We start from the raw sequence: 25383 nt of genomic DNA on the forward strand, positions 1-25383 counted from the left end.
TATGTGAATGTCCCTTTATTAAAAATCTATATGACATGTACTTACTGGACAATGTAATTGATGGGGAAAAGTGTCATCTCTTGTATGTGGAATTATTTGTTTTACAATAACCTAAACAAATCAAAATCTTTAGCTGAAAAATGGACCTCGACAATGCTTAACATGTATTTTGATTGTATAGTTATGAAATTTCTTGCTAAAATGACATGGTTTCTCACTGAACCACCAGTTTTGTTTGTTGTCCTGCAGGGCTCAATTTCTTTGTGTTTTGCATTACAGACCAATATTCTGCCATAGGAATTTCTGCTACACTTTAGAATTAATTTTTCACTCAATGTTTGCAATTGGTGCTGTCACTAAGGAAATATAGCAGCCCTAAAACATTACACCCCCTCCACTATACCTGACAGTTTTGGGGTTGGTTTAAAATACTGTGCCTTTTTTTGCTCTCACAAGCAGGGCCCTTCAAACCCTTGTGTCTTGAATTGCATTATAACTGTACTGTCTCCCTTTATTTTGTAACATGGTGCTGCACAAATTGTTGGCGCTTTATAGATCCTGTATACCTGTAATAATTTAACAGAAATGGTGTGCTTCCCTCCATTCCTTAACAGTTTCTCTATGGTGGACTCATTAACATTAATGTTATCAATTGCATCTTAATGTAGATCCTTAACTGTCACTATAGGGTCCTTTGTCATCGAACCTGGTATTGATGGAATCCTAGGTCTATAGAAATCCCTTTGAAACACTGTCAACTATTTTGAGCTCCAACAACTCTTTTTTTGCAAATTATATATTTTTTTGACCAGAGTACACTGCACTTCACATGGAATAGGGGCACCTGACTCTCTGTTGCAATATCTTACTTGAATTCGCCTTTTTAAAAGTGTAACTTGCTAAGAGAAAAAAAAAAAATCCCCTGTGTGTTATCAATGTACACTGGAAGGATTTTAACAAACTTCATTGCAGATCCCTACTTGTTTCTGTTCTGAAAAAGAAAAAAAACTGTTTGTTTCACCATGTTCTTTCAGACTGGGTAGGGTCAGTTTTGTCTGTTGCACTTTCAGTGTTGTAATGAGGAAAGTTGCAGTCTGCACCCCTTTAGAAGTAGTTAACCCTTGGGAAGTATCTCCCAAAAATTATATTTCTAATGCAGGGTTTGCCTAAATTTTACATGTATCTTAAAGCAGACTTCAGGGAAATTTCTGTGAGCCAATCATTCAAGCAGGAAATTATATTTCTGGGGGCATTATGTACACCAACAGTGTACAAAATACCTCCAGTTACATTTCTGGGGGCATTATAGAAACCAACAGTGTACAAAATCCCTCCAGGTTGCCATATTGCATTTAATTTTTTTCACAGCCTTAGAAAATTACAGTCCCTTTAGATTAAAATGGAAAGGTAATTTTTTAACAACATTAAATTACAACATGGCATGTGCATTCATTTTATATGCTATATTATTATTATTTTTTTCTGAAAGTTTCAATCAGTACTTTGTTTTTACAAAATCCAAAGGGAGAATTTTATTATTTGTTCCTATGTACTTTTTTTATATTGAAATTCAGCAGAGCACTACATTTTAAATACTATATAAGCCACATGGCCTTTAAATTATTTTACATTTAAATAGAAAAGATCCAGCCATAAACAGGGGATTGCTAATTTAATCAGAAACAGCTGACACAATACTCTGAGCAGTCAAGAATTACATGTCTGAAATTGATCTGTAAGCAAAAATCATTTTACATTTAGATGTTAAGGTAAGCGTAAAATTAAAAGGATCAATATCCTATGTGACATATATAGTAATTAATGATCTGCAAATCAATACTTTTTCTTTTCATGGTACAAAAAGCACAGTATTATAGCTGATTAGTAAATGCTTGCACAATTAAAATGGCTATTAAAGTACAAATACTAATTTACCATAGCTAAAATTCAAAAGTATGTGCAACATTTTATAGCACAGTGCTTTTACATGTAGATCTGTGAATTATTAAACATCCACCCAGAATATAGTCCATGACACACCAAGTATTAGGCTGGTATCCCATGTTATTAGCAACCATATGTCCTTCAGCATCAGACAGGATGTGTGTTATTACCCCTTACCCATGGATCATAATTAATGGCCGCTAACAAACATACTAATGCTGGGTTTTTTTTGGTTTGTTTTTTTGTTTTTTCTTAATTAAACCCTCACACAATTTTCGCAAATGTATTAAAGTTGATCCACCGGGAACACTCTCTCTGGGAAGTCTCTTTTCCTCATCTAAATCCATGATCATGTGACACTATTGGTCCCAAGTCTTCTATTTTCCGGACTGCAGAGTGTCATTCTTTGGGTGCCCATATCACATCCCGCTGTCCAGCAGTGGGGCCCTCTCAAGCTTTAAAAGTCTGCAACCACGTGATGACAACATATCAAGGGATGATAACAAGACTTGTCGACCCCAAGCATGAATTGCAACACCGGATCACCAGTCTCCATTTCCAGAAGAGTGGGGATACAAAAAGTTCACACAGTTCTCCTCCCCCTTCCTCAACACACACACACACACACACACACACACACTAAATAAATAAATGCATAAAAAGAGGAAGGAAAATAGAACAAAAAATGTGATTATACCAACATACATGTGTGCTACATAACAAGCTATCTTGGGTAGATTTTGTGGCATATAAACAGAAAAAGACAAGAGAGAGAGAGCGCTACTACCTAGAGAAAACTTGTATTGAATGGCATCTATTCATAAGAGAAAGAACAAATGTGTGTAACTTACGGTTGGAAGTCTGCAAATGTGTCAAGGGTGGTGAAACAGTGACCGGTATCTAGAGAGAGTCCAAAGCAAAATGCTGCAGCGATGGATGGATGAGGGGGCACTGTGAAAAATCCTAGCTGGCCAGGCCGGGCCACGGCGGCTATGGGAGGGAGGACCGCGGCGGTTGTGGGAACCAGACCGCGAACGGCTGTGTTCGGTGCGTGTGTAGTGGAGTCAGATAGATAGGCAGAGTATCGACAAGACGTCTGAGTGGGTGGATGCTGTGCACAGACAGGCTCGCTGTATCGTGATGGCTACGCGTTTCGAGGCACAGCCTCTTTATCAAGCCTCAGGGCAAAGATGTGTGGCGGGAGGCACGGAGCACTTTAAATCTGACACATGGGAGGGGAGTAACGAGCTATTGGCCTATCATGGGACAGTGTTCAAGGAGAGGGAGGGACAGATGAATGACGGGACACGCCCCCCGGGGGCGGGCACAGCAGAGGCTGTGCTGTTAGCGATCTAACTTTCTCTCTGGATGGATCAGAGGTCTATCTTGCAATAAAGATTATGTCCCTCATGATGTATGCAAAAAAACACCAATACTCCCCACCCACCCAATTCAAGAAACTCTGAGACTTCAAATGAGGAAACAAATAGGACCCAGTCTGAGAACCCCGTGGCCCAGGTTATCAGAGGTCTATCTTGCAATAAAGATTATGTCCCTCATGATGTATGCAAAAAACGATGTATGCAAAAAACCACCAATACTCCCCACCCACCCAATTCAAGAAACTCTGAGACTTCAAATGAGGAAACAAATAGGACCCAGTCTGAGAACCCTGTGGCCCAAGTTATCCCCCAAACGCCTTTTTTAGCTCAGGGCCCCACACACCCCCCAAAAATAAAAAGAAAAAAACTAGAAGAGGAGTTAGACGAGGTAAACACAGCAAAAATGGCAAGAAGGGAACAATTCCACAATAAAAATTTTCAACCTCTCGGAACATCAACTGACTTTGCACGAAACTTCTCTGCTAAAGAAAGGCCTAAATTTCGCCCCGGATGCCAAACCCGACCCTTTTATTTTATTTAAAGATCTGAACAAATTTATAAGGTTACTTACACTCCGGAGACATTATTCCTACAGTACACCCACAACCATTCCAGATTTAGCTGTCCCGAATATATCTTTAGAAATGGAGGTTGTAACGGACATATTTGATAAACAGGACGATGATATCCTCAACACCTTGTACTAGCTTATGGATCTCAACTCCACATTTGAGCCTGATTTGGAAGCTTTGGTCAATCCTGCCATCATCCACACCAACCTGAGACCAAAATCAACCTTTTTTCAAGCACACTCCAAAGGTTCCTTCATTGATACATGTTATCATGTGGTGTATGCCGATCTCTTACAAGTGTGCAGTAATGCAAAACACCATCCCAACCTCACCCCCCAGGAAAATAAAGCTCTTAAGGAGCTTGAGTCCAATCGCAACATCGTTATCAAACAAGCAGATAAGGGGGGAGGAATTGTGATTCAAGATCGTCCCACATATACGAAAGAAGCACTCAGACTACTGTCTGACACCACCACTTACATCTCACTCCCAGCGGATCCCTTACCTTCCTTCTCCAGAGAACTCGAGGTTCTAACCTCTCCAGCCTTTGCAAAAGGGATCATCAACCAAAAAGAAAAAGCCTTTTTGCATCCCAATTTCCCAAGCACCCCATATTTCTACCATCTACCCAAGGTGCACAAGGACAATCAACAACCCCCAGGACGTCCAATTATTGCCAGCACCAGCAGTCTCACCAGCGGGCTTTCCATATATATCGATCAATTTTTACAACCGATAGTTGAAACACTTCCATCTTATATCAAGGACTCCGGACACCTCATCAACACCTTATCTGCTTACAAATGGGATCCCGCTTACTGTTGGGTGTCTTTGGACGTTAGTTCTTTATACACCTCTATTCCCCACAGAGTGGGCCTACAAGCTCTACAATTTTTTCTATCCCAGTCCTCAGTCAACCACCACCAGGCCCAGTTCATTTTAGAATCAACTGAATTTACACTTACTCACAATTATTTTTCCTTTTTAGATACATTTTATTTACAGATACAAGGGACGGCCATGGGTGCCAACCATGCACCGAGTTATGCGAATTTGACAATGGGACACTGGGAGGCCCTGCATATCCTGAAGAACAACCCCCACGCAGATAAACTGGTGTTTTATGGACGCTATATTGACAACGTCCTCATTATTTGGGACGGTCCACCAGATAGCGTCTCTCAGTTTTTGGAACACTGCAACAACAATAACTTTGGGTTGAAATTCACACACGAGATTAACAAGGCCAAACTTGTGTTCCTTGATCTTGAGCTTTCCTCCACGGATCACACCATTATTACTAGCAACCACGTTAAACCCACGGGTGGCAATTCTTATTTACATTACAACAGCTGCCACCATCCCCGTTGGAAGAGAAACATCCCAAAAAGTCAATTTTGCAGACTCAAGAGAAACTGCACCCGCAAGATCGATTACACCGCTTCCAGCCAACTTCTTGTAGACAAATTTAGAGACAAGCAGTACCCCGAAGACCTTATTATGGAGGCATTTTCAACCTACCAAACCACAGGCCAGGAGTTAGGACCATTCCATAAAAAAGATACCGCTGATAACAACAGCCTTAGGTTCATCACAACGTATAATAACAGTTTCAAAGCCATTCAAAATGTCATTAATAAAAACTGGCATATATTAAAAAAGCATCCCAGATTAGGCCCAATCCTACCCCCCAAACCTACCATCAATTTTAGAAAGTCAAGGAACGTGAAAAATAGGATAGGACCCAGTCGTCTAATCCAAGGATCGGACATCACACCAAATAATTTTTTATTTGACAACAGGGTAGGAATCTTTCAATGTAAAAAACCGAGGTGCCTAACTTGCCAATTTATCCAACACGGTCAAACCAAATTCTCCGACCACCTCAAGAAACCATACTATATCAAACAATTCATTACATGCTCCCACGACCACGTGGTTTACGGACTGACTTGCCCCTGCGGACTTATATATGTGGGCCGCACTATACGCCCACTACGAGCTAGAATTGGTGATCACAGACGTCTAATTCAGAAAGGGGATCTGGATCACAGTGTCCCCAGACATTTTACCTTGAAACACCACAAAAACATCCAGGATCTCCATGTTTTTGCCATTGAGCATACCTCTATCCACTTATCACCATCGGAACGGTTTCACTCATTATGTAAAAGGGAGACGTTCTGGATTTACAAATTAAACTCTCTTTCACCAGTTGGCCTTAACGAGGAAATAGAGATTCACACTATATTATAAATTGTGTAGCGTCACCCTTTTCATGTGTCATACACCACGGCACTGAATTATTCCAACTGTCTGCTGCATTCCCAGTGCTTTTCATAAGAGTGCATTCATATACCGGATACACACACACAGGTGCGTTCGCCCATGCGCAAATAGGCATTTGATTTCAATAAAATTTTAATATTAATTTTAATATTAATTATAATATTGATTTTAACATTAACCATTTTTTATAAGATTCTCACCCTCTTTATAGCATGCTAGTGGTATATACCAGTTCGGAACCTCCATATGCCAAAAATAAACACATTCCTACCCCATTTGTAAGCAATATTATACCAATACCAAAATTAGGAATGAAATGTTCATTAAAACCCAATCTCTAGTACTAAAGGATAAGCCGTGTAAATAAATTGATCAAGCCCTCTTCTTTCTCCCCCCGCTGTTTCAAACCGATATATTAAAATCTTTTTAAACTGATGTATCACTGATGTATCAAAATCGTTTTTAATGGTCTTTAATCATTTTTTCCAAAATAAAGGATTCCAAATCTGATAACGTGTTCCCCTACCCCCCACCCCCACTCATTTTTTGCATACATCATGAGGGACATAATCTTTATTGCAAGATAGACCTCTGATCCATCCAGAGAGAAAGTTAGATCGCTAACAGCACAGCCTCTGTTGTGCCCGCCCCCGGGGGGCGTGTCCCGTCATTCATCTGTCCCTCCCTCTCCTTGAACACTGTCCCATGATAGGCCAATAGCTCGTTACTCCCCTTCCATGTGTCAGATTTAAAGTGCTCCGTGCCTCCCGCCACACATCTTTGCCCTGAGGCTTGATAAAGAGGCCGTGGCCCGGCCTGGCCAGCTAGGATTTTTCACAGTGCCCCCTCATCCATCCATCGCTGCAGCATTTTGCTTTGGACTCTCTCTAGATACCGGTCACTGTTTCACCATCCTTGACACATTTGCAGACTTCCAACCGTAAGTTACACACATTTGTTCTTTCTCTTATGAATAGATGCCATTCAATACAAGTTTTCTCTAGGTAGTAGCGCTCTCTCTCTTGTCTTTTTCTGTTTATACGTCGAATTTGCAGGGTCCTCTCCCTGTCAGTGAGAGCCTGCACACCATAATTTACAACCCGTGATTTATCCAGTGACCAAGTATCAGTCGTGCGCTTATGTTCTTGTTTTTCTAGATTTTGTGGCAATCAATCTATTTTGTTCCCTTAAGGAATTTCTGGTCCTACCTATGCTTATGCACCTTGGATTGTTAGCAGCAATTTATGTAGCAGATTTATCCTCAAGCTACCCTGCAAGTAGCCACGATCTTTTCAATATTGTGCAGTGATCTGTTTAAAGTACATTTAAACCTTAACCCGGATGGCATTTAGTTTGCTAAAGCACAGTGTATTGTAAACAGTTGCCTTTTAAAAAAAAAAAATCTACTTTAATGACTAAGAAGCTCTTCAAAATTGCATAAAATGTACAAAACATATTTAATGTATTTTGTTTTATGTGAACCTAAAAATGCACTTATATTGGTGCAAAGTTATATTCTCATTAACAATATATAAGAGATCATTTCAATTGTGGAACTTGAAAATTAGACCTTCAAGGGATAAACACAGTGAGGTAATAGAAAAAAAATAGATTCACTATTTAGTTCCTAGCTAATGCTCTGGCAGAACGTTTGATTTGTTCACTAAAGCTTTTGTTAAGAGCTGAAAGACCTCTTTGTTAGATAGGAATGCATTTGTTCTATGCACAAGAACATGATTTTTTTTTTTCAAAATCATTTTTTATAGACTGTCAGCAATACTTGGTTGATGTGTCTTTTGAATCATGGTATTCTTTCTTACCAAACAATAATTAGAAGTATTGTACTAAAGTCTCCATGATGCTAACGGTAACCAGTGTTCAGTGACTCTGAACATTTCTTTTCTCAGAGAAGGTTGTGTAGGCACATATCAAGCAGTCTCTATTTTCTAACAAAGTTCTTTTTAGTAGACTTACTATAGAACAGTATATATCCTATATAATTTCAGTGTGACAAATATATTCTAAATGGATTTTAGAAGAGTTTTGACTATTTTAAACAACAGTAAGTTTTGTTTTTTCAGATAAATATAATATATATCATTTGAATATTTTGTATTTTCATATACAGAAAACTGATAGACAGGGATGAGCTTCGGGTATGGGCCAAATGCAAGTTCAACCAGAAGCCAGCCTGTTCGCAGTTTGGCAAATGGCCAAACGGGACATATTTGAACAGTTTTGTCCACCTGAATCCATAGCTGCTATAATGTAACCAAAGCATTGGGGGATTATGGGCGATATCATTGACCAATTATGGTCATGACCATATTTGATCAATTACATCATCCAGGATCACCGGCACTGTTGTTTATATTTTAGTAGTGCCTGAGATCCTGACATTTGCAACAGGAGTAGCAGCAGGGACCAGGGACAGAATGTGGGAAAGAGGCTCATGTCTATCAACAATGGGACAAGGTGCTTTTAAAGGGGGGAGACTTGACTGCACCCTGTGCAAGGTGTCACTTATGTTAAAAGGCATATGGGCTGGTGGTACATGTGTGCATGTGAGCTGTATGCATGTATAAGGGCCTGGTAGGAATTTTAAGAGGAACCCCACAATTCTGTTTATTTTATTTGTTTTTGTAAATGTCACCATTAAAGGACTACATAGCGCTGTTTTCTAACTTCATGTGCCCTTTTAAAAATGTGGGTGTGTTTATTTACATTTTATTTATTTTGTTAATGAGTAATAATGATCTGTACCCCTTACTCATTCATGTAGGGGAGGGGGCAGATATTCTGGGGTCCCTTATCTTAAAGGGGGCTTCAAGATTCTGATAGTCCCCTCCACAGACTCTTTAAAAAAGAAGAAGCAGCATGGGGACCACCCCTGAAAATGTATACCAGACCCTAATGAGGATATGGATTGCGCAGCTCCATATGCCCTTTCTTTTATTTTGAAGGAACTCCATGCTCTTTTTTAAATTTTTTTTTTAAAAGCCACGGAACAAGCACTAAAATTTAATTGCAGACAAACAGTGTTTCCCTTCACAGGATTAGGGCATCCCCAAGCATGTTAATTAAAGGAATTTGCTTTGTTAATATTTCACTTTAAAGTGACATTTTAAAGACAATCTTAAAAATGCATTCAGGAACCTTAACTATTAAAAAAATTTATCTTATTTGCATATCACTCAGCTGTAGATCCCCAAATCATCTCTGAACTTGTGATGATGCTGTCCTTCCTTCTGGAGGGTGGCTAATTTTGTTCCCCATGGTCCCTGTGTGTGTTGCAAAGTAGACATTGCTCCAAGCTCACTTATGCAATGAACTAAAGCTTCAATACAAGTTAGTAAACTAAACATGAGATAGTAGTTCATCACAGGGCAAGCTTGGAGTGGTGGCTACTTTACAACACACACAGGGACCATGGGGAACAAAAGTAGCCACCCTCCAGAAGGAAGGACAGTGTCAGCACAAATTCATAGATGATTTGGGGATCTACAGCTGAGTGATATGCAAATAAGGTCTAATAGTTAATAGTTAGGGTACTTAAATGCATTTTTAAGACCTAACTCCTGAGTTTAGTTTAATTTCAAGCATTATTAAATATCTTCTCTTGCTATTGTGGTCATGTGACCACTTAGGCTCACATTATATCTTCATTAGGTATGGCTGGTGGACAGGCACTTTGGTGAGTGCATATTTGTCTTGGGAGCAGGCACCCACCACTGATCTAAGACTGCATTCTCTTACATGGCTGTGGAGCAGCGGACAATGCTGTTGCAATGTCTGCAGCAGTCCTACAGTGTTGTCAACTCCGTCCAGGAAGCAATTGAAAAAATGGTCAGCTTCACCAAGTAAAAGGAGCTCAGTACTGAGGATAATAGTAAAGGGAACAAGCAGGAATTTATAGTCCAAAATGCTTTTTACATGGAGACAAACTTTAATGAAATTGACCTATGCCCAAGCACATTAGCAAAAAGGATTACCATGTTGTAAGGTCAAAAGGTTTAATATTGGTCAAATGTGTTTGCTTACTTCCAAATCTATGGGATCTGCTCCTGTATAGATTGTTCAGATGGCAACAGGAACACACAGAGATGATGAGTGCATTCATGAAAAGGTGCAATCATACTATAACTGCTGTTAACAGTCAGACATTGATTGGTGGTGGAAGGCACTGTACATGGTGCTTTGATTTCAAAGATGCAGTGATTGCCAAGAAAAATGCTTACTGCATGAGATTAAAATCGATCATGGATATTTAGCCCTTAAAGTAACTGTATTATAATTTCATTTTATTCTAAATGTAAATTCTGTTTTGGTCATTTGTTTATTTCAAAAAGCATTCAGTTCAAAGTAATTATTTTAGGAACTTTTTTTTAAGCCTAACATTTTACATAGGTATCCATGTTATCTATGAAATGTAACCATATCCTAATGTGGGAATTTATTTATAACATTTGTCTCTTACTTTCTTAATTTCTATACTTATGTCACTTGTAATACAATTGTAATACAACTGTTGTTTTCCTACGGTGTTATTGTATTGAACTGAATGTTTTCTGGGCATGCTGCCTAGAACTCCGTTAGTTAACCAACATTTGAAGCTGTGAAACACAGTGCTAGAATGTTTAAACCGCACCGACAGAGAAGTAACCAATTCCCTTTCCTATCTCTCAATGAATGTTTTTGACACCCCTCACTTGCATTTGCTCATCAAGCAAAGTAAACAACCTAAAATAAAGAGGCCTACCTTTGTTTCTTGTCACTTCATGATGCCTCTCCTGCTGGAATCAAAAATGAAAAGAATGTTAGGCTTGCAGAATAAATTATAGACATGTTTATTTACATTTTTGTTCATGCAGTTACTCTTTAGATAGTTTAGTTGTAGAAAATACTCTTATTTATTGCATTGTCAAAAAGACAGATAAAATAATCTGTGGCAGATAAGATCCTAGAGTGAAATGTAACCCACAACTGTTCACCCATTCGCTTTCAGATCTGCACAGCTGGGTTTTATAGACTTTGAACACCAGCTACCTTAATCTCAAACAAAAACATGTTTCACTAACAAATAATTTTCTCTGCTCTTGAATGGTTCCTATCTTAAAAAAATAGTCTGGGGGCACAGTGGCTTAGTGGTTAGCACTTCTGCATTGCAGCACTGGGGGTCCCCGGCTCAAATTCTGGTCAAAACACTATCTGCACTTCCGGTTCCGGCGCCTGATGCTGTAACGGCGCTCCTCCATCCCTTGTCCCGTCACAGCTCCAACAACTGACACCCTCGCCGCATCGCAACCGCAATTCCGGCCGCTCGAGCCCCGGAACACCTGCCCGCAATGGACAGATATGTAGAACGCCCGCAGAGGGCAAGGAGAGCCCTCCTGGAAACCGAGGCCGATGAGCCTGCCAACCCCAATATGGCGTCCGAGGCGATGCAACAAGAATCTCCTCGTGGAGACATGGTGAGTGAGACGCTGCCATCCGCTCTCCCTGTCTCCCCCATTGACTACTCAGCCTTGGCCTCTGCAGTATCGCAACACCTGAAGGCTGATATCTCTGCTATAATAGCTGACACCCTGCACACTCATATGGGCAAGATTACTGCCACACTTGAGGCACAGACGCAGAGATTGCAGGCTGTGGAACAGAGGGTGGGCGATCTAGAAGATGACGCTGCAGAAGCACACCGATCCTATACCACAGTCACCAAACAACTGCACGCAATGATGGAAAAAGTTGATGACCTGGAGAATTGCTCTAGACGCAATAACTTAAGGGTCATTGGGGTCCCAGAATCAATTAAGCCAGAGGAGCTCCGATCTTTTTGCTCTATACTCATTCCTAAGGCACTGGGCCAGTCTGAGCCATGCAGAGTGGAAAGGGCTCATAGATTAGGTCCCCCTAAGGATGACAACAAACCGCGGCCAGTGTTAGTTCGCTACTTGGACTATCACGACAAGCAAACTATCTTCACTCTATACCGCGCGCAGCGCAACCTTGTTGTTAATGGTCTTAAACTGCTCTTATTCGCTGACTACTGGGCTGAAACAACTAAGCTAAGGAAATCCTTTCACAAGGTTTGCCAGATCTTGGTGCACAGACGCAACAGATTTGCCCTTCAATACCCGGCGACCCTCCGCTTTTCCACGTAAGATGGGAAGGAATGGCGTTTCACCTCGGCTTCCCAAGCGATGAAATTCCTTGAGTCCAGGGAGAATCAACCTTTTGCCTCCCCAATTAAAAGCCCACCCAGGAAAAAGAAAGCCTGACTTTGACGAACAGTTGCGGACTCACATATGCCCGTGGGCCTTGATTTACCTACCCTCCATTGGCAATGGCGAGGCTTTTGACCTGTTCTATGTAGTGGCGGGACGGGGGAAACACTTAGGTTGTGTATTCCCTGCCACACAGACTTTGCACTGTGGACACCAATTGGTTTCCATATAAAGTTTGACTACAGTTGCCCGCATTCGGGAAAAAGGATGTCCTCACAAGTGGACCGCTGTTTGTTTGTTTTTTTATGGTTTCTTTTTGTTAATTTTTATTTTCTTTTTGACCAAAAACGTACACAATCGATCCTTGCCCTGCCTACATCAGCTCAGGGTACAGTTGACCTATTTTATGACTACATTTAAGTCGTGCCTACCATAGCTGACCGTACCGCGGGGGCCCTCAACTCTGACCGCGGCCCACACAGTCTCTTCGGAAGCACTGGGACAACCGGAGAAGACTATTCTATCTCCACTTGCTATATATCTTACCTCTTGCTTCTGCAACCCCTACCTCCATGGGACCCACCCTGAAGATAGTAACGTGGAACATTAAGGGACTGAGATCACCGAACAAAAGGAGACAAATTCTTCGTCATCTTAAGAAATTGAAAGCGGATGTCGCATTCCTTCAGGAAACGCACCTCAAGGCGGAAGACATCAGCCGTATGTGCCAATCTTGGGTGGGTACGGCCCTAGGATCCCCTGCAGCTGGACGTTCCGCTGGAGTGATTACCCTCATACACAATCCCTGCCTCACAAGATTTTACATCACCAATTTGACCAGTCCGCTGGGAGATGGTCTATTCTATCCCTTCAGATTGGCACCCATTCATTATAGCAATGGAACATCTACGCCCCGAATTCAGACAACCGTCCCTTCTTAGACACCCTCCGATCCAAATTGTCGGCACGCTCACCAGATGCAATGCTACTGATCGGTGGGGACTTCAATGCTACCCCATCCTCATTGGAAGACCGATCCTGGGAATCTGGCTCCCCTCCTAAACAACGTAATCTACAGGATGCGCACTTGGCCACCTGGATAGAGGCCTCGGGACTCACGGATATTTGGAGACATCTACATCCCATGGACAGGGACTTCACCCATTTTTCTCACGCTCACAACTCCCTTTCCCGGATTGACTTATTTTTTCCCCCCACGTCTATGCTCCCCAGAATGGACTCGGTACAAATAGAAGACCTGGTTATATCCGACCATGCACCGGTCCTGGTAACTATAAAAATGTTGGTACGCCTAGTCATCCCACCACCTGGAGATTTCCTAACTACCTGTCAAGAGATGACACTTTTAAAATGGAGCTCACAGGGTGGTGGAGTGACTACGCGTCTGATAACTCTGCACATGTATCCAATAGTGTCTTATTTTGGGAAACTGCAAAAGCAGTATTGAGAGGCCGAATCTTAGCTTATGCATCTTCCAAAAAATGTGTGACCAGGACTAGATATGCGGAAGCAAGTACGGCAGCCAGACAAGCCTACCTCGCTTACAAATTGTCCCCCACCCGTTAACCAGTCGTCTTGGCTGGCAGCCAAGCAATCTTGTGACCATTGGCTGCACCAACACGATCTCATCCTTAGATCCCAAAAAAACCTGCAATTATTTAAATTTGGCAACAAGGCGGGGAAACTTCTGGCCAATTTGGCTCGGGGACGATGTCCTCCAGCACACATTCCAAAATTGCACGATGAACGGGGGGTTGTTCACACTGATCCAGCCGCTATATGCAAGATCTTTAGTAGATTTTACGCCAAATTATATACACAAGAGGAGTCTATATTAACTTCCACAAAAGCGAACTCCTCTTAACGCCCCCCCCCCAGTCCCCCTTAGACACATCCGGATGGCCTCCACATTTTTCAATCAACATCCAGCACCGTGCGGTGACGTATCTGGGTATACACATCTCCTCCAAAGCCACTGAGTTATATCACCTAAACTTCCCCCCACTTATCCACAAGATCGCTCAGGAGCTCCATTCTTGGCGCGATCTCCCCCTTTCGATACTGGGCAGGTGTCATTTGATCAAGATGATCAGTTTTGCACGCTTACTATACCCTATGCAGACCATCCCTGTCTTGCTTAAACATAAGGATATTTGCACTCTACATATGGCCTTCTCCAAATTTACCGTATTTTTCCGTGTATAAGACGCTACTTTTTCATAAAAATCTTTATCTAAAAATAGAGCTGCGTCTTATACATGGGGGCCGCGGTTTTGAAAGTGCTGATACCACTGAAAACTATCCTCACGGAGTGCAGAGACAAGATAACAGTTCTCCTCCAGTCATAAATCTTTTGAACCTGACGTGAGCTGTTGCTGGGGAGATCGTGTAGGCAGTGAACAGAGCGGTAACGTCGGAGCATTCTGTGACCATAAAAATGTCAGAAAGTGAAGAACAACCTGTAAACTCTCTAAACTCATGGTATGGTGTCAAACAAGAAATGATTGTGAAGTCCTTCAAGAAATGTGGAATCAGCAAAGCCATGGACGGAACTGAGGATGATCTTGTATATATAGACAGTGACTCAGCAGACAGCAGTGATGCAGCAGAAGTTGAAGACACTGATATGTTTGAAGCTAAAAGTGATGACGAAACCAGTGATGCAACAGAGGCTGAATAAAGTGATTGGCTCAGAGGTAAGTGTGATGCATAATATCATTTAAAATATTGATTTCTGAATTTTGGGTAAGAAAAGTTGGGGGCGTCTTATACATGGGGGCGTCTTATAGACGGAAAAATACGGTATTTTGAGGGGGAAGCGCCCTCGCATCGCTCTGCGGAGACTCCAACTCCCCTCGAAGTCACTGGGAGCTAACATCCCAGAAGTAAGGTTATACAATCTAGCAAGACTCTTCAGGCATGTTAGAGACTGGATTAACGACACCTCTTTCTTCACTAATTCAGAACTGGAGAAAAGTTTAGTGTACTCTTGGTCCCTATCAGGTGTTGTGCACATGCCTTTCAGATCCCTACCTCCGACCATAAAAAATAATGTTCTTCTACGAGATACTATTGTCACCTGGAGAGAAGTTCGGAAGCTATTTGAGCTCCCAGGGGTATGTTTCCCCCTTATGCCCATTACATCTTCACCGGCCTTCCCCCAAGGGAATGCATCCCCTGTGTTTACTGAATGGCACACCAGAGGTATATCCCACATCCAAGACCTACTAGACCCCCAGGGTCATTGCAAAAAATTTCAAGACTTGCAAACTGAATTTCACATCGTCCCTAACCATTTCCTACAATATGCTCAGATCTCACGCTTTATTAAAACGAACCTCCCTTTCCCCAGACCTACACCTACGCTTCCTCTTCAGGAGCTCCTTTCCTCGCCCACACACAAAATGCCGCTCTCCCACATTGTCCGCTCCATGCGCAACTACCTACCCTCTATGCATCCTAGGTCTTTCCCACTGCAGGTGACGAAATGGGCGGCCCTCCTACAGATCTCACAGGAGGAGACGGACCAGATGCTACTCCGGGGATGGCTTCACCTCAGGAAGGCCATTGCTAGCGAATCCTGGAGAGAAACCCAATTTAAACTCATCCACAGGGCGTATTACGCCTTTAATATTCGCTACAAAAACCCTCCCCCGGACTGGCTGACGGCTTGCTCCAAATGTCAGGCTGATCTGCCGGACTTAGACCATCTAATATGGCTTTGTCCCCTCATTCAATCTTTTTGGACCAGGGTGCATCAATATACGAAATCCATATCTGGAACCCACAGACCTCTATGCCCGGCATTATGCTTATTTCATGCAGCCACTCCGACTGATATAGCGGTTCCTCGAGACCCATCTAGATGGGAGCACCTAAGTATGTTAGCGGCAAAGAAAGCGATATTGACCAATTGGCTACTCCCAACCCCCCTCTCATTAAAGCAACTAAAAGATCTACTCCACAAACTGCTATCATAGACCTATTGGAAACGCAGATGAACAACCCCTCACTGCTGGCTTCTTCGCCACTTGGTCCTCCTTCCTAGGTACTGAACTTCCTCCAGACCGATTGAAAGAGATTATGACAAAATTTCAGTTCACTAAGTGGTATCTCACCTCAAAGCTCGATGGATCGCTTGGCGCATTAGATGTCCTATAATCTGCCTGTTCATGACGTCTCTCGGTCGATTCCTTTCGGTCCAGTGTTATCTATATAAGCCAAAGACCAAGCCTGAGTCCGTCCCCATGGTTTCTACGTGCTATAAGTTACTGGTATCCATGTCTCTATTTCCTTATTGTAACTATTTTCTTTTTCTCTTTCCCTGCTATGTTCAAGGTATATATGTACTATGTTCCTTTTGGGCCCTATTCCATTTCACCTGTGCCCCCACCCCCTGAGGGTTATATGGATTGATTGTGACGTAGATTTACGTTTGATTGTTCATTCATGTTGGTTAACATCCATTTGTTGCACTGTTTCATCTCTTATTGCATGATCTGTATGTATGTAGAAAAAATACTTTTCAATAAAAATGACATGCTAAAAAAAAAACAAAACACTATCTGCAAGGAGTTTGTATGTTCTCCATGTGCTTGCGTTGGTTTCCACCCATACTCCAAAGACATGTTGGAAGGCTAATCGTGTAGACAGTGAGAGGAGAGCTGCACTCGCAGCCCTTCCTCTCAGCTGTTACAGGAGTTCTAGCACAGTGCTGTGCTAGAACTCCTGTATTGAGTGTGACAGATTCAATAAAGAGAACCTGTCACCTCCAAATGCTATCACACATGGGGCTTGTTAGCTCTTGTGTGATAGCAATAAAGTTAAGTGAAAAAAATAAATACAAATTGATAAATTCTCAAATAAATAAACATTTATGTAAAAATATCTAAAAAAATAATAATTACAATTATAAAAAGTAAAAGATAGTAAGATTAAAAAAAGAAATTAAAAATTTATAAAAGAAAAAAAAGTGATAAAAAAGTTTTAAAAAAAATTAGAGGTGCACCAAAATTACAATTTCAAAACCGAAACCAAAATGAAAAATAATATGTCAGGCCGAAACCGAAAATGGTTTTTTTTCTAACCTTTTCCAATTTAAAAAAAAAATAATTTTCTTTTATAAACTTATTTTTTTTTATTTTTTATTTATTTTTATTGAGTATTTTTATTATTTTTTCTTTACTGTTGGGAGCTTCGGGGAGATAGTAGGGGCCTACATAGACCCCTGATATTTCCCTTTTAAAATAGAAAAAGAGATTGAGGCCACAGAGCCGTCAATCTCTTTTTCTGTATCCCCTGTTATCAATGAACAGGAATCCTCTTATGAGTGTTCCTGATCATTCATAACATGAGGACAGAGAGTGTTTACTATAACCACAATCATGAATGAACAGGAGGGGATGTAGATCACTTCCCATTCATTCATAATTGAGGATATTGTAACCATACTCTGTCCTCAATTATCTACAAACACTCTGCGATCACTGATCACCGACTGCTTGTACCTGCTCTCCTCTCTGACACACAAAAAAACCCTTTCAAACCGGTTTGAAAAAAAAAAGGGGTCACAATCATGTTTTTTTTTGGGGGGGGCCCTTTAATGGTTTCTTGCATCGGGGCCCTGAGGTTTCTAGTTACGCCTCTGGCACCAACGATATGGTTTATTTGACTTCCACAATATCTTCAGTATAACCCCAAACCCTATTTTGTCTTGGCCCCAAAGGGGGGAAGGTGGCACACTAAAAGCCATATATCATGAAGCACCCACTTTATTAACTATGACTTTTTGGTGTGTTGTTGGCAGTGGAGCACTACTCAAGCCTTGATTTTCTTCTCAATCCCATCATGGCAAGCAGCAGGTGGCCCATGTAATGCACCCCATTTCTCTCCTCAATCTCTTCACGGTGTTGCTCTCAATTCTTTTTAAATGTTGGAAACTATGGTTTTTTTATGCCCACCTGCATAGCTCCCTCAAAATAAATATTTAAAAAATTGTCTGGAGCCGATCCTGGTATACACACTCTTTTTAACATGCCTTTTATGCAGTTAATGTGAAAAAAATATTTGATTACAACTAAAAGTAAAGCAACATACAAGGAAATCAAGTGGTATTTATTTTTCATTTCAGAGCAAAATGTAAATCTACACAAGGATTGGATAATGAAAAGTGACTAAACAACTACTGAATAGTCAGGTCAAGGTTATAAGGACAGATTATAGCTGATGCTTTGGATATATTTAGCTATGAACAAAGAAGATTAAGTTGCTGCGTGATAAGTGTGTTTGAGATTTTAGAGGGAGTTGTAGTAAATCATCAGTTTGTTTTTCTTTCTGTTGTATTTGAGTGAAACAAAATCAACCACTTAAATATATATTTCCAGGGTTGCTAATGTTATACAGTATATTTTATTAACAGTATATTTGAAAAGGGCAATGTGCCACGATTTTAATCATTGTTTTCAGTCCAGTTTTTTATTTTGCTTGTATTTTCTCTTTTTGTATATTGTCCCACAGAGATAGTAATGGGACACCATTGTAAAATGTCATGTGTAGGCAGTGTGACTCTTTTCTGTGTGTTTATTTCTCTTTTGTTGACTTCTGCATTGTTGATCAAACAATAACAATACATTTAACATTCATCCATGGCTTGTGTGTATTATTTAAACCATGAATTGAATCAATAGGTGGCTGCCTTAAAGTGTTTTTCCACTTTCGCAGCCAACTTGGGATAACACCTATTTTAGATTTGTTACATGTTCCCATTCACATAGCATACGCTAAGAAAAATAAATAAAAAATGCTCCTTGCAGTTTAAATTGCTTTTTCTTGGGTTATGCTTTTAAGGGTTAACATTGCTTCTAGCTTCTATTTCTTTGAAATGTTAGGAGGGGCTGTGAGGAGTGTGGGGTCCAAGGTGGCTTGCCCATTGTACAGTATGTTAATGAAGCTTATCAGATAAACATCATTTTCACATTTCAGTCCCAAGTCTTTCTAGAAGGACAGACCACAGACCAAGTTATTTCTCAGTATGCTGTGTGAATAGAAACAAATAATCAACATATAGAGTGGTTTTCTCAAATTTGACTGCAAAAGTGAAAATACACTTTAAAAGAGAACTAAAGCCAAACCTTTTTTTATTTTTAGTTCGCTTTAGGGTCACAGGAGTATATTTACAAATGTACTCCTGTGACCCAAAGTCAGCATCTAGAAGGCTACTGCCTGCTATAAACTGACAGTGCATCAGGATCTACCCTGCTGGCTGATTGACAACTAGCTTTACCTCTCTGGAGCCAGGGCCAACTGTGCCAGCCCCCTCCCTTGTCTTTCCCTCCAATGAGTGCTGGGGGAATTGAGATGGGACGGGGAATCCCGGTGGGAAGTGGTGACTGACAGTCACTCTCCGCTGCAGGAAGAAGCCATGAACTGAGCGGTTTGTGATCACTAGAGCAATAGAGCTGGTGCGTGACAGCACAGTACAGACAGTACATTTTACTCTCCCAATATTTCTCTTTTAAAGCAATTCTGAGCTATGGCCATGCATGAAAGCAAAATGTGTGCTTGAATGACCCCCTCCCCAGTATTTCCAGTTAATCAGGACCATGTAACTCAATGTGACAGTGCTGGACAAATCATCACTATTGTAGTCACATGAGTGCCTAGAGAGTCCCTAGCCTATTGTTGGCTATGCCTTGAGTGACTAGTAGCTTACACAGGCCATTAATAAAAACCAATTGCTTTGCCCTACATAGACAAAATAGATTTACTTTACGCATTACTACTCAGGAATTTATTCTTATGCAATCATTTAAATCTAAATCAGTTTTTTTTAGTTTTGCATACAGTAGGGATGGGTTTCAACTGTCAAACTGTCATTGCAGTGATGATGATGGTGAACAAGCCTGAAACAGTTGTATACAGTCTGGAACAAATGGCTCTTTAATGCTAGGCTATATTTGCACTATACACCAGCAGTTCTGGATGTGCATATGGCCAATGGAGCATAAAGCAATGAATTGCATAACTCCTGCCCACTGTCCTGAACTGAGTAATTACCCTCTTATTTAATTTATTTACTACAGGTATTTATATAGCTTTGACAATCTACGCAGTTCTTAACATACAGTACATATACATCAGCCTGTGCCCTCAAGAAGATTACAATCTTACATGCATACATACATGCACACACATGTAAGGGTGAGTTCAGACAGGAGCCAGGTAACCTACAAGAATGTCCTTGGAGTGTGGGAGTAAACTGAAGTACACAGAGGAAACTCATGCAAACACAGGAAGAACATGCTAACTCAATGCAGATAGTTTCCGGGCCCAAATTCAAACTGGGACCCGCCAGGTATGTTTGGGATGTGTAATAAATGGAGACATGTGAATACCTTCTCTATTAAGAAGTCATTACTATCCTGTGCATACATTTTAGTAAGACCTTTTTGATTGCTTTAGTCCCTTTTCACCAAAACCTATATGGTGATACTGCTGCCTGTGACTTTAATACCTTAAATCACATGCCCAGAATAAGACTTCAGCAAAGACTGAATGAAGAAAACCGCACTACAAAGACTTAAAGACAAAAGCTTTAAATTGCCCATTGATGTTGAAGAGTCATTAGACAGCTCAATTGCTTGCTGGTGATGACCAGTGAAGTGATTTCTAGGGCCGATAAAGGAAAACCAACATAAATATACATCTTAAGAGAGAAGTATGCCAACATATTTTTGGGCAATTCTTCTCCTTTGTGTCACCGAAGTACATTTACTAATGTGTTCCTGTAACCTGGAGTTAAGCTGGCCATACGCTATAGTAGTTTATTTGTTCAAATTGCAGGCTGAATGGAGAACATATAACAGATTCCTTCATCAATGATTGATCGAGGAATCTCATGCTGTCTTCAGTGTATTCTGACAGTGACCGCTGGTCACTGCCAGAATACCTAAACAAAGTCGGCAGTTGATTGGCTGAATGCTCTGTACGTTTAAAGATTTTCCAAAAGGAAGTCAACAGCTGCACCCACTGTGCAAATATCAGCTGGTTTATCAGAAGGCCGAAATTCACATAGTGTGTGGCCAGCTTTAGCTGGTAGAACAGAGCCGCACCACGTTTGGAATGGATCCTTGCAATATTGTCGGGATCTACCCAGCTGTCTGATTGACAGCTGGCTCTGCCTTTCATATTGTGGCCAAGAGACAGAGCCACTCACAGTCTGTTGCTCCAGTGAGCGCTGGAGGAGCAGAGGAAGTTTGAGTGATTAACAGTCACAGTTCTCTGCATGTCCCAGACTGAGTGCTGACTGATCAGCTCCCAATCCTAGAGCTGGCATGGGGCAGGTGCAGTGTCACATGGATGCTGCAGAATTGAGGTGAGTATGTATGTTTGGTTTTTACTACCCATAATTCACTTTTAACCTTAATAAATAACTAAATTGAATGGTATTCTGTAAATTAGTTTACTAGTATAAACTATACATAAACAATGCATTTTGCATTTGCAAATACCGCAAATTTGTAACACAATTTGCAAAGAATAAGGTTAAAGGTACCTACAGGTATGAGATAAGTCACCTTGCCAGATCAGGCATCCCTATTGGCTTGTATAGGAAGTTTTGACATTAACAAAAGCCCATCAACACAGGCCCTAAGTATTATGAAAACACATAGGTTAAAAAAGATATATAGTAACAAGGATGCATAGGGGTTTAGACAGTGACACATCCTGGTATCAATAGATAAGAAAGAAAAGAAAAAAAATACTTTTTAGGCACCACCATGACCACTTCAATTTATATATAAAAATATATTTTATTGTGTACATAATTTGTTAAAAATATGTAAAAAAAAAAAATATGTATTTCTTATCTATTGAAAAAAGACAGATGTCCACCTTATGATCTTTTTTCTCTACATGAAAAGCGAACTGACTAATTGATGTAAGATAGCACCAGCCTGGCAAGAAAATGCAATTGTGATCCCAAGTAAGCCACCATTTAGTTGGTACATATTCATATTCTATTTTTTGCCTTGCTTGCGGGCAATTTAATGCGATTTGCCTAGTAAAACAATGGGCTTGCCACTTTCAGCCACCCTTCTGAAAAATCCCTTCACTGCAGCCACATACACTGCCCATCCCAAAAAAATCACCACCTGCAATTAGTTAAGTAAATAGGTGAGAGCCTTCCATTGGATAATAGGTCTAGGTTCAGCAATATTATTGTCAGGGTGCAGGGGGTAGTACCACTCCTCGGGGTCAACGGGAACGGAGCAGGGCACAGGTTCCCCTCCAGTCTGCCTGAATTCCTGGTGCCCAGGTTGCAGGTGCGCATGCGCGAACCATGCGGCGGAAACGTAGCGCACCTGCGCCATTAGGGCTGTCAGGTGTGGGCCTTGCTGGAGGAGGTTCCCAGCACACATCTTCCACCACTCTCTCCTGCCATTGGCTCTCGGGGAGGGAGGCCTCCTGGTTCCCTCGGTGACCAGGGGGTTGTTTTACACCCCCTGGCTATAAAAAACCTGGCCAGAGCTCTGGCTTGTTGCTGAGTTATTCCACCCTATGGTGTGATTACCTAGCTCCCCATATGTGTATCCTGCTTTGCTTCCTGACCCTTTATCTGGACCCCCTGTTGCCGACCCTGGATTGTCTTTTCGCCCCTGAACCCTCGCTGCCTGCCTCGACTCGGATTGGACTTGATTTCTCTTTGGATTATCCCTTTTGTACCTTTGCCTTTGGACGTTTTAGGCTGTTTTCTGCCAGTGGGTTCCACTTCATTCCTGTCAAACTTGTGGCTCTCCTGACAGTTATGTGCCCAAAAATGAGGTCAGCTAGCTACCTGAATATACTGAATTAATTTTTTCTTCTCTAATGGCACATACATATTCCAAGATGACCATGCCATGATTCATCAGGCTCATATTGTGAAACAGTAGTTCAGGAAACATGAGAGAGAGAGCATGGAGCAGACTTTACACAGCGGTCTAACTCTCCCATCAAAACTGCAAGATCTTGGTGAAAATGAATGCAACTCTGGACAGAAATAAATTTTGTGACATTGCATAAGCTTATCAAAATTATGCCATGGTGAATGCATTCCGTAATCAAAGCTAAAGGCAGACCAACAAAGTATTAGAGTGTGTGACTTTTGTTTGGACAGACAGTATATATGGCCAATAAAACATCAGTGTTACTGCCCCTATTAACTGGCTGCTATAGAGAACGTACCCAATCTACTCCAAGGCTGCTTACAGCTTTTCAGCTTTTTTGGTGCAACAAACCTCAACCTGGCAACCCCTACTTTACAGTAAAGTTCACTCATCAGGTTCATTCACACCTGAAACATCACTATACACAGCAGTTGGTTTCTAAGTTCCCCTGCTCTGGTTGTTTAAACCTCATGAGAAAGGCTATTGTCACACAATTCCTTGTGGGCCCCTTCACCTAACATGTTTTATTAGCATATGTGTGTTATTGCAACATGTGTGTTAAGGTGCACTGTGTTAGGACAGCCCATTCATTTTGAACCGACTTACAGCTTATTTTAACGCATGAAAAAATGGACCTCCATAAAGATGTCCTCTTTATGGAGACATCAAGGGTCTCCAAGACCCCTAATGTCACCTAGGACCCCCCTGAAGAAGTTGATGAAGCAGAGATCTGCTTCATCAGCTTCTCTCCAGCGTCTGAAGCTGGAGAGTGACACGAGAATGCGGAAGTGATGTAATATACATCACTTCTGCATTCTGACACCGGAGAGGGGACCGGAGGGAGTTCGTGTACCGACCTCCCGCTGATCCCATGTCAGAGAAGCACTATGCTGGTCCCGGGTGATTAAATACCACCAAAAGAAAGCTCTATCCGTCCCCCAAAAAGTTTATAAAATTAATTTCAGTACAGAGTTGCATGACGGAATAAATGTCAGTCAAAGTACCGCAGCGCTGAATACTGAAAAATGGCCTGGCCAGGAAGGGGGTCTAAACACCTGGTCAGCAAGTGCTTAAAGTCACATTTAAAAAATGTAAAAAAACCAAACATTTTTAAGTCCCCCACATATACGCACATAGAAACGTTGGGTGTGCCAACATGCGAAAACGACAATTGCGCTGTACATGTTACATATCACCACAAATTTTGGAGTGCAAGCAATAATTTTAGGGACTTCGATCACTGATAACACTAAAATGTTGAGCGGTAAAAGGTTTTAAATTGTCGCCCTTGGGGCAATTTAGGGTGTTGTATTTTTTTGCTGTTGCACGGGCACGCGCAATTCTAAGGCTTGACGTGTTTGGTGTCTATTTACCTGATGTGACCCCATCTTTTATATTTTACTAAAAAATTGGGTAATAATAAATGTTTCATAACTAAATTTGGGGAAACTGTTTTTTTTTTCAAAATTGTGGGTAATTTTTTCTTAATATAGTAAAAAATTAAATTCCTAGTGGTGTTTAAATACCACCAAAAGAAAGATCTATCTGTCCCCCAAAAAAATGTATAAAATTCATTTCATTTCAGTACAGCGTTGCATGATTAAATAAATGTCAAAGTACTGCAGTGCTGAATACTGAAAAGTGGCCTGGACAGGAAGGGGCTTTAACACCCTGGTCTTCAAGTGGTTAAAACATACAAAAGAAAAAATATACACACATATACAGTGCATAGTGTATGTACACACAACCCTCTGTGGCATTCAATAGTCTGAGAAATAATCTTGTACCTCCACTAAACCAGTATTAAATCTTTTACATTTATCATATATTGCATATGATATTTGTTCTTCTTGAACCATATCAGACCACATGCCTTTCAACATTTGGAGGGGTACCTTGCAAATCCTTCTTACCCAAAGTTTTCTTGTTGAGGGACAAGGACCACTTCGCATATGCCTCGGCTCGGCTGAGCCGTGCTGAAAGCCGAAGCTGGCCGAGCGGCCGGCCATTGGCCGGCCGACAG

At 41.2% G+C, this 25383-nt stretch overlaps 1 protein-coding gene across 1 annotated transcript in view; it reads right to left on the minus strand.

The window, feature by feature from the left end:
- The window catches only part of FSTL5 (follistatin like 5), a 447340-nt gene that overhangs the window by 318990 nt on the left and 102967 nt on the right, over positions 1-25383 (minus strand). The window contains exon 3 of the mRNA XM_018563909.1: positions 10947-10980. Coding sequence (XP_018419411.1) covers positions 10947-10980 — 34 coding nt within the window. The remainder of the gene's footprint in view (positions 1-10946; positions 10981-25383) is intronic.

Source organism: Nanorana parkeri, unplaced genomic scaffold (assembly GCF_000935625.1).
Source record: "Nanorana parkeri isolate BGI_ZX_2015 unplaced genomic scaffold, ASM93562v1 scaffold710, whole genome shotgun sequence".
NCBI lineage: Eukaryota > Metazoa > Chordata > Amphibia > Anura > Dicroglossidae > Nanorana > Nanorana parkeri.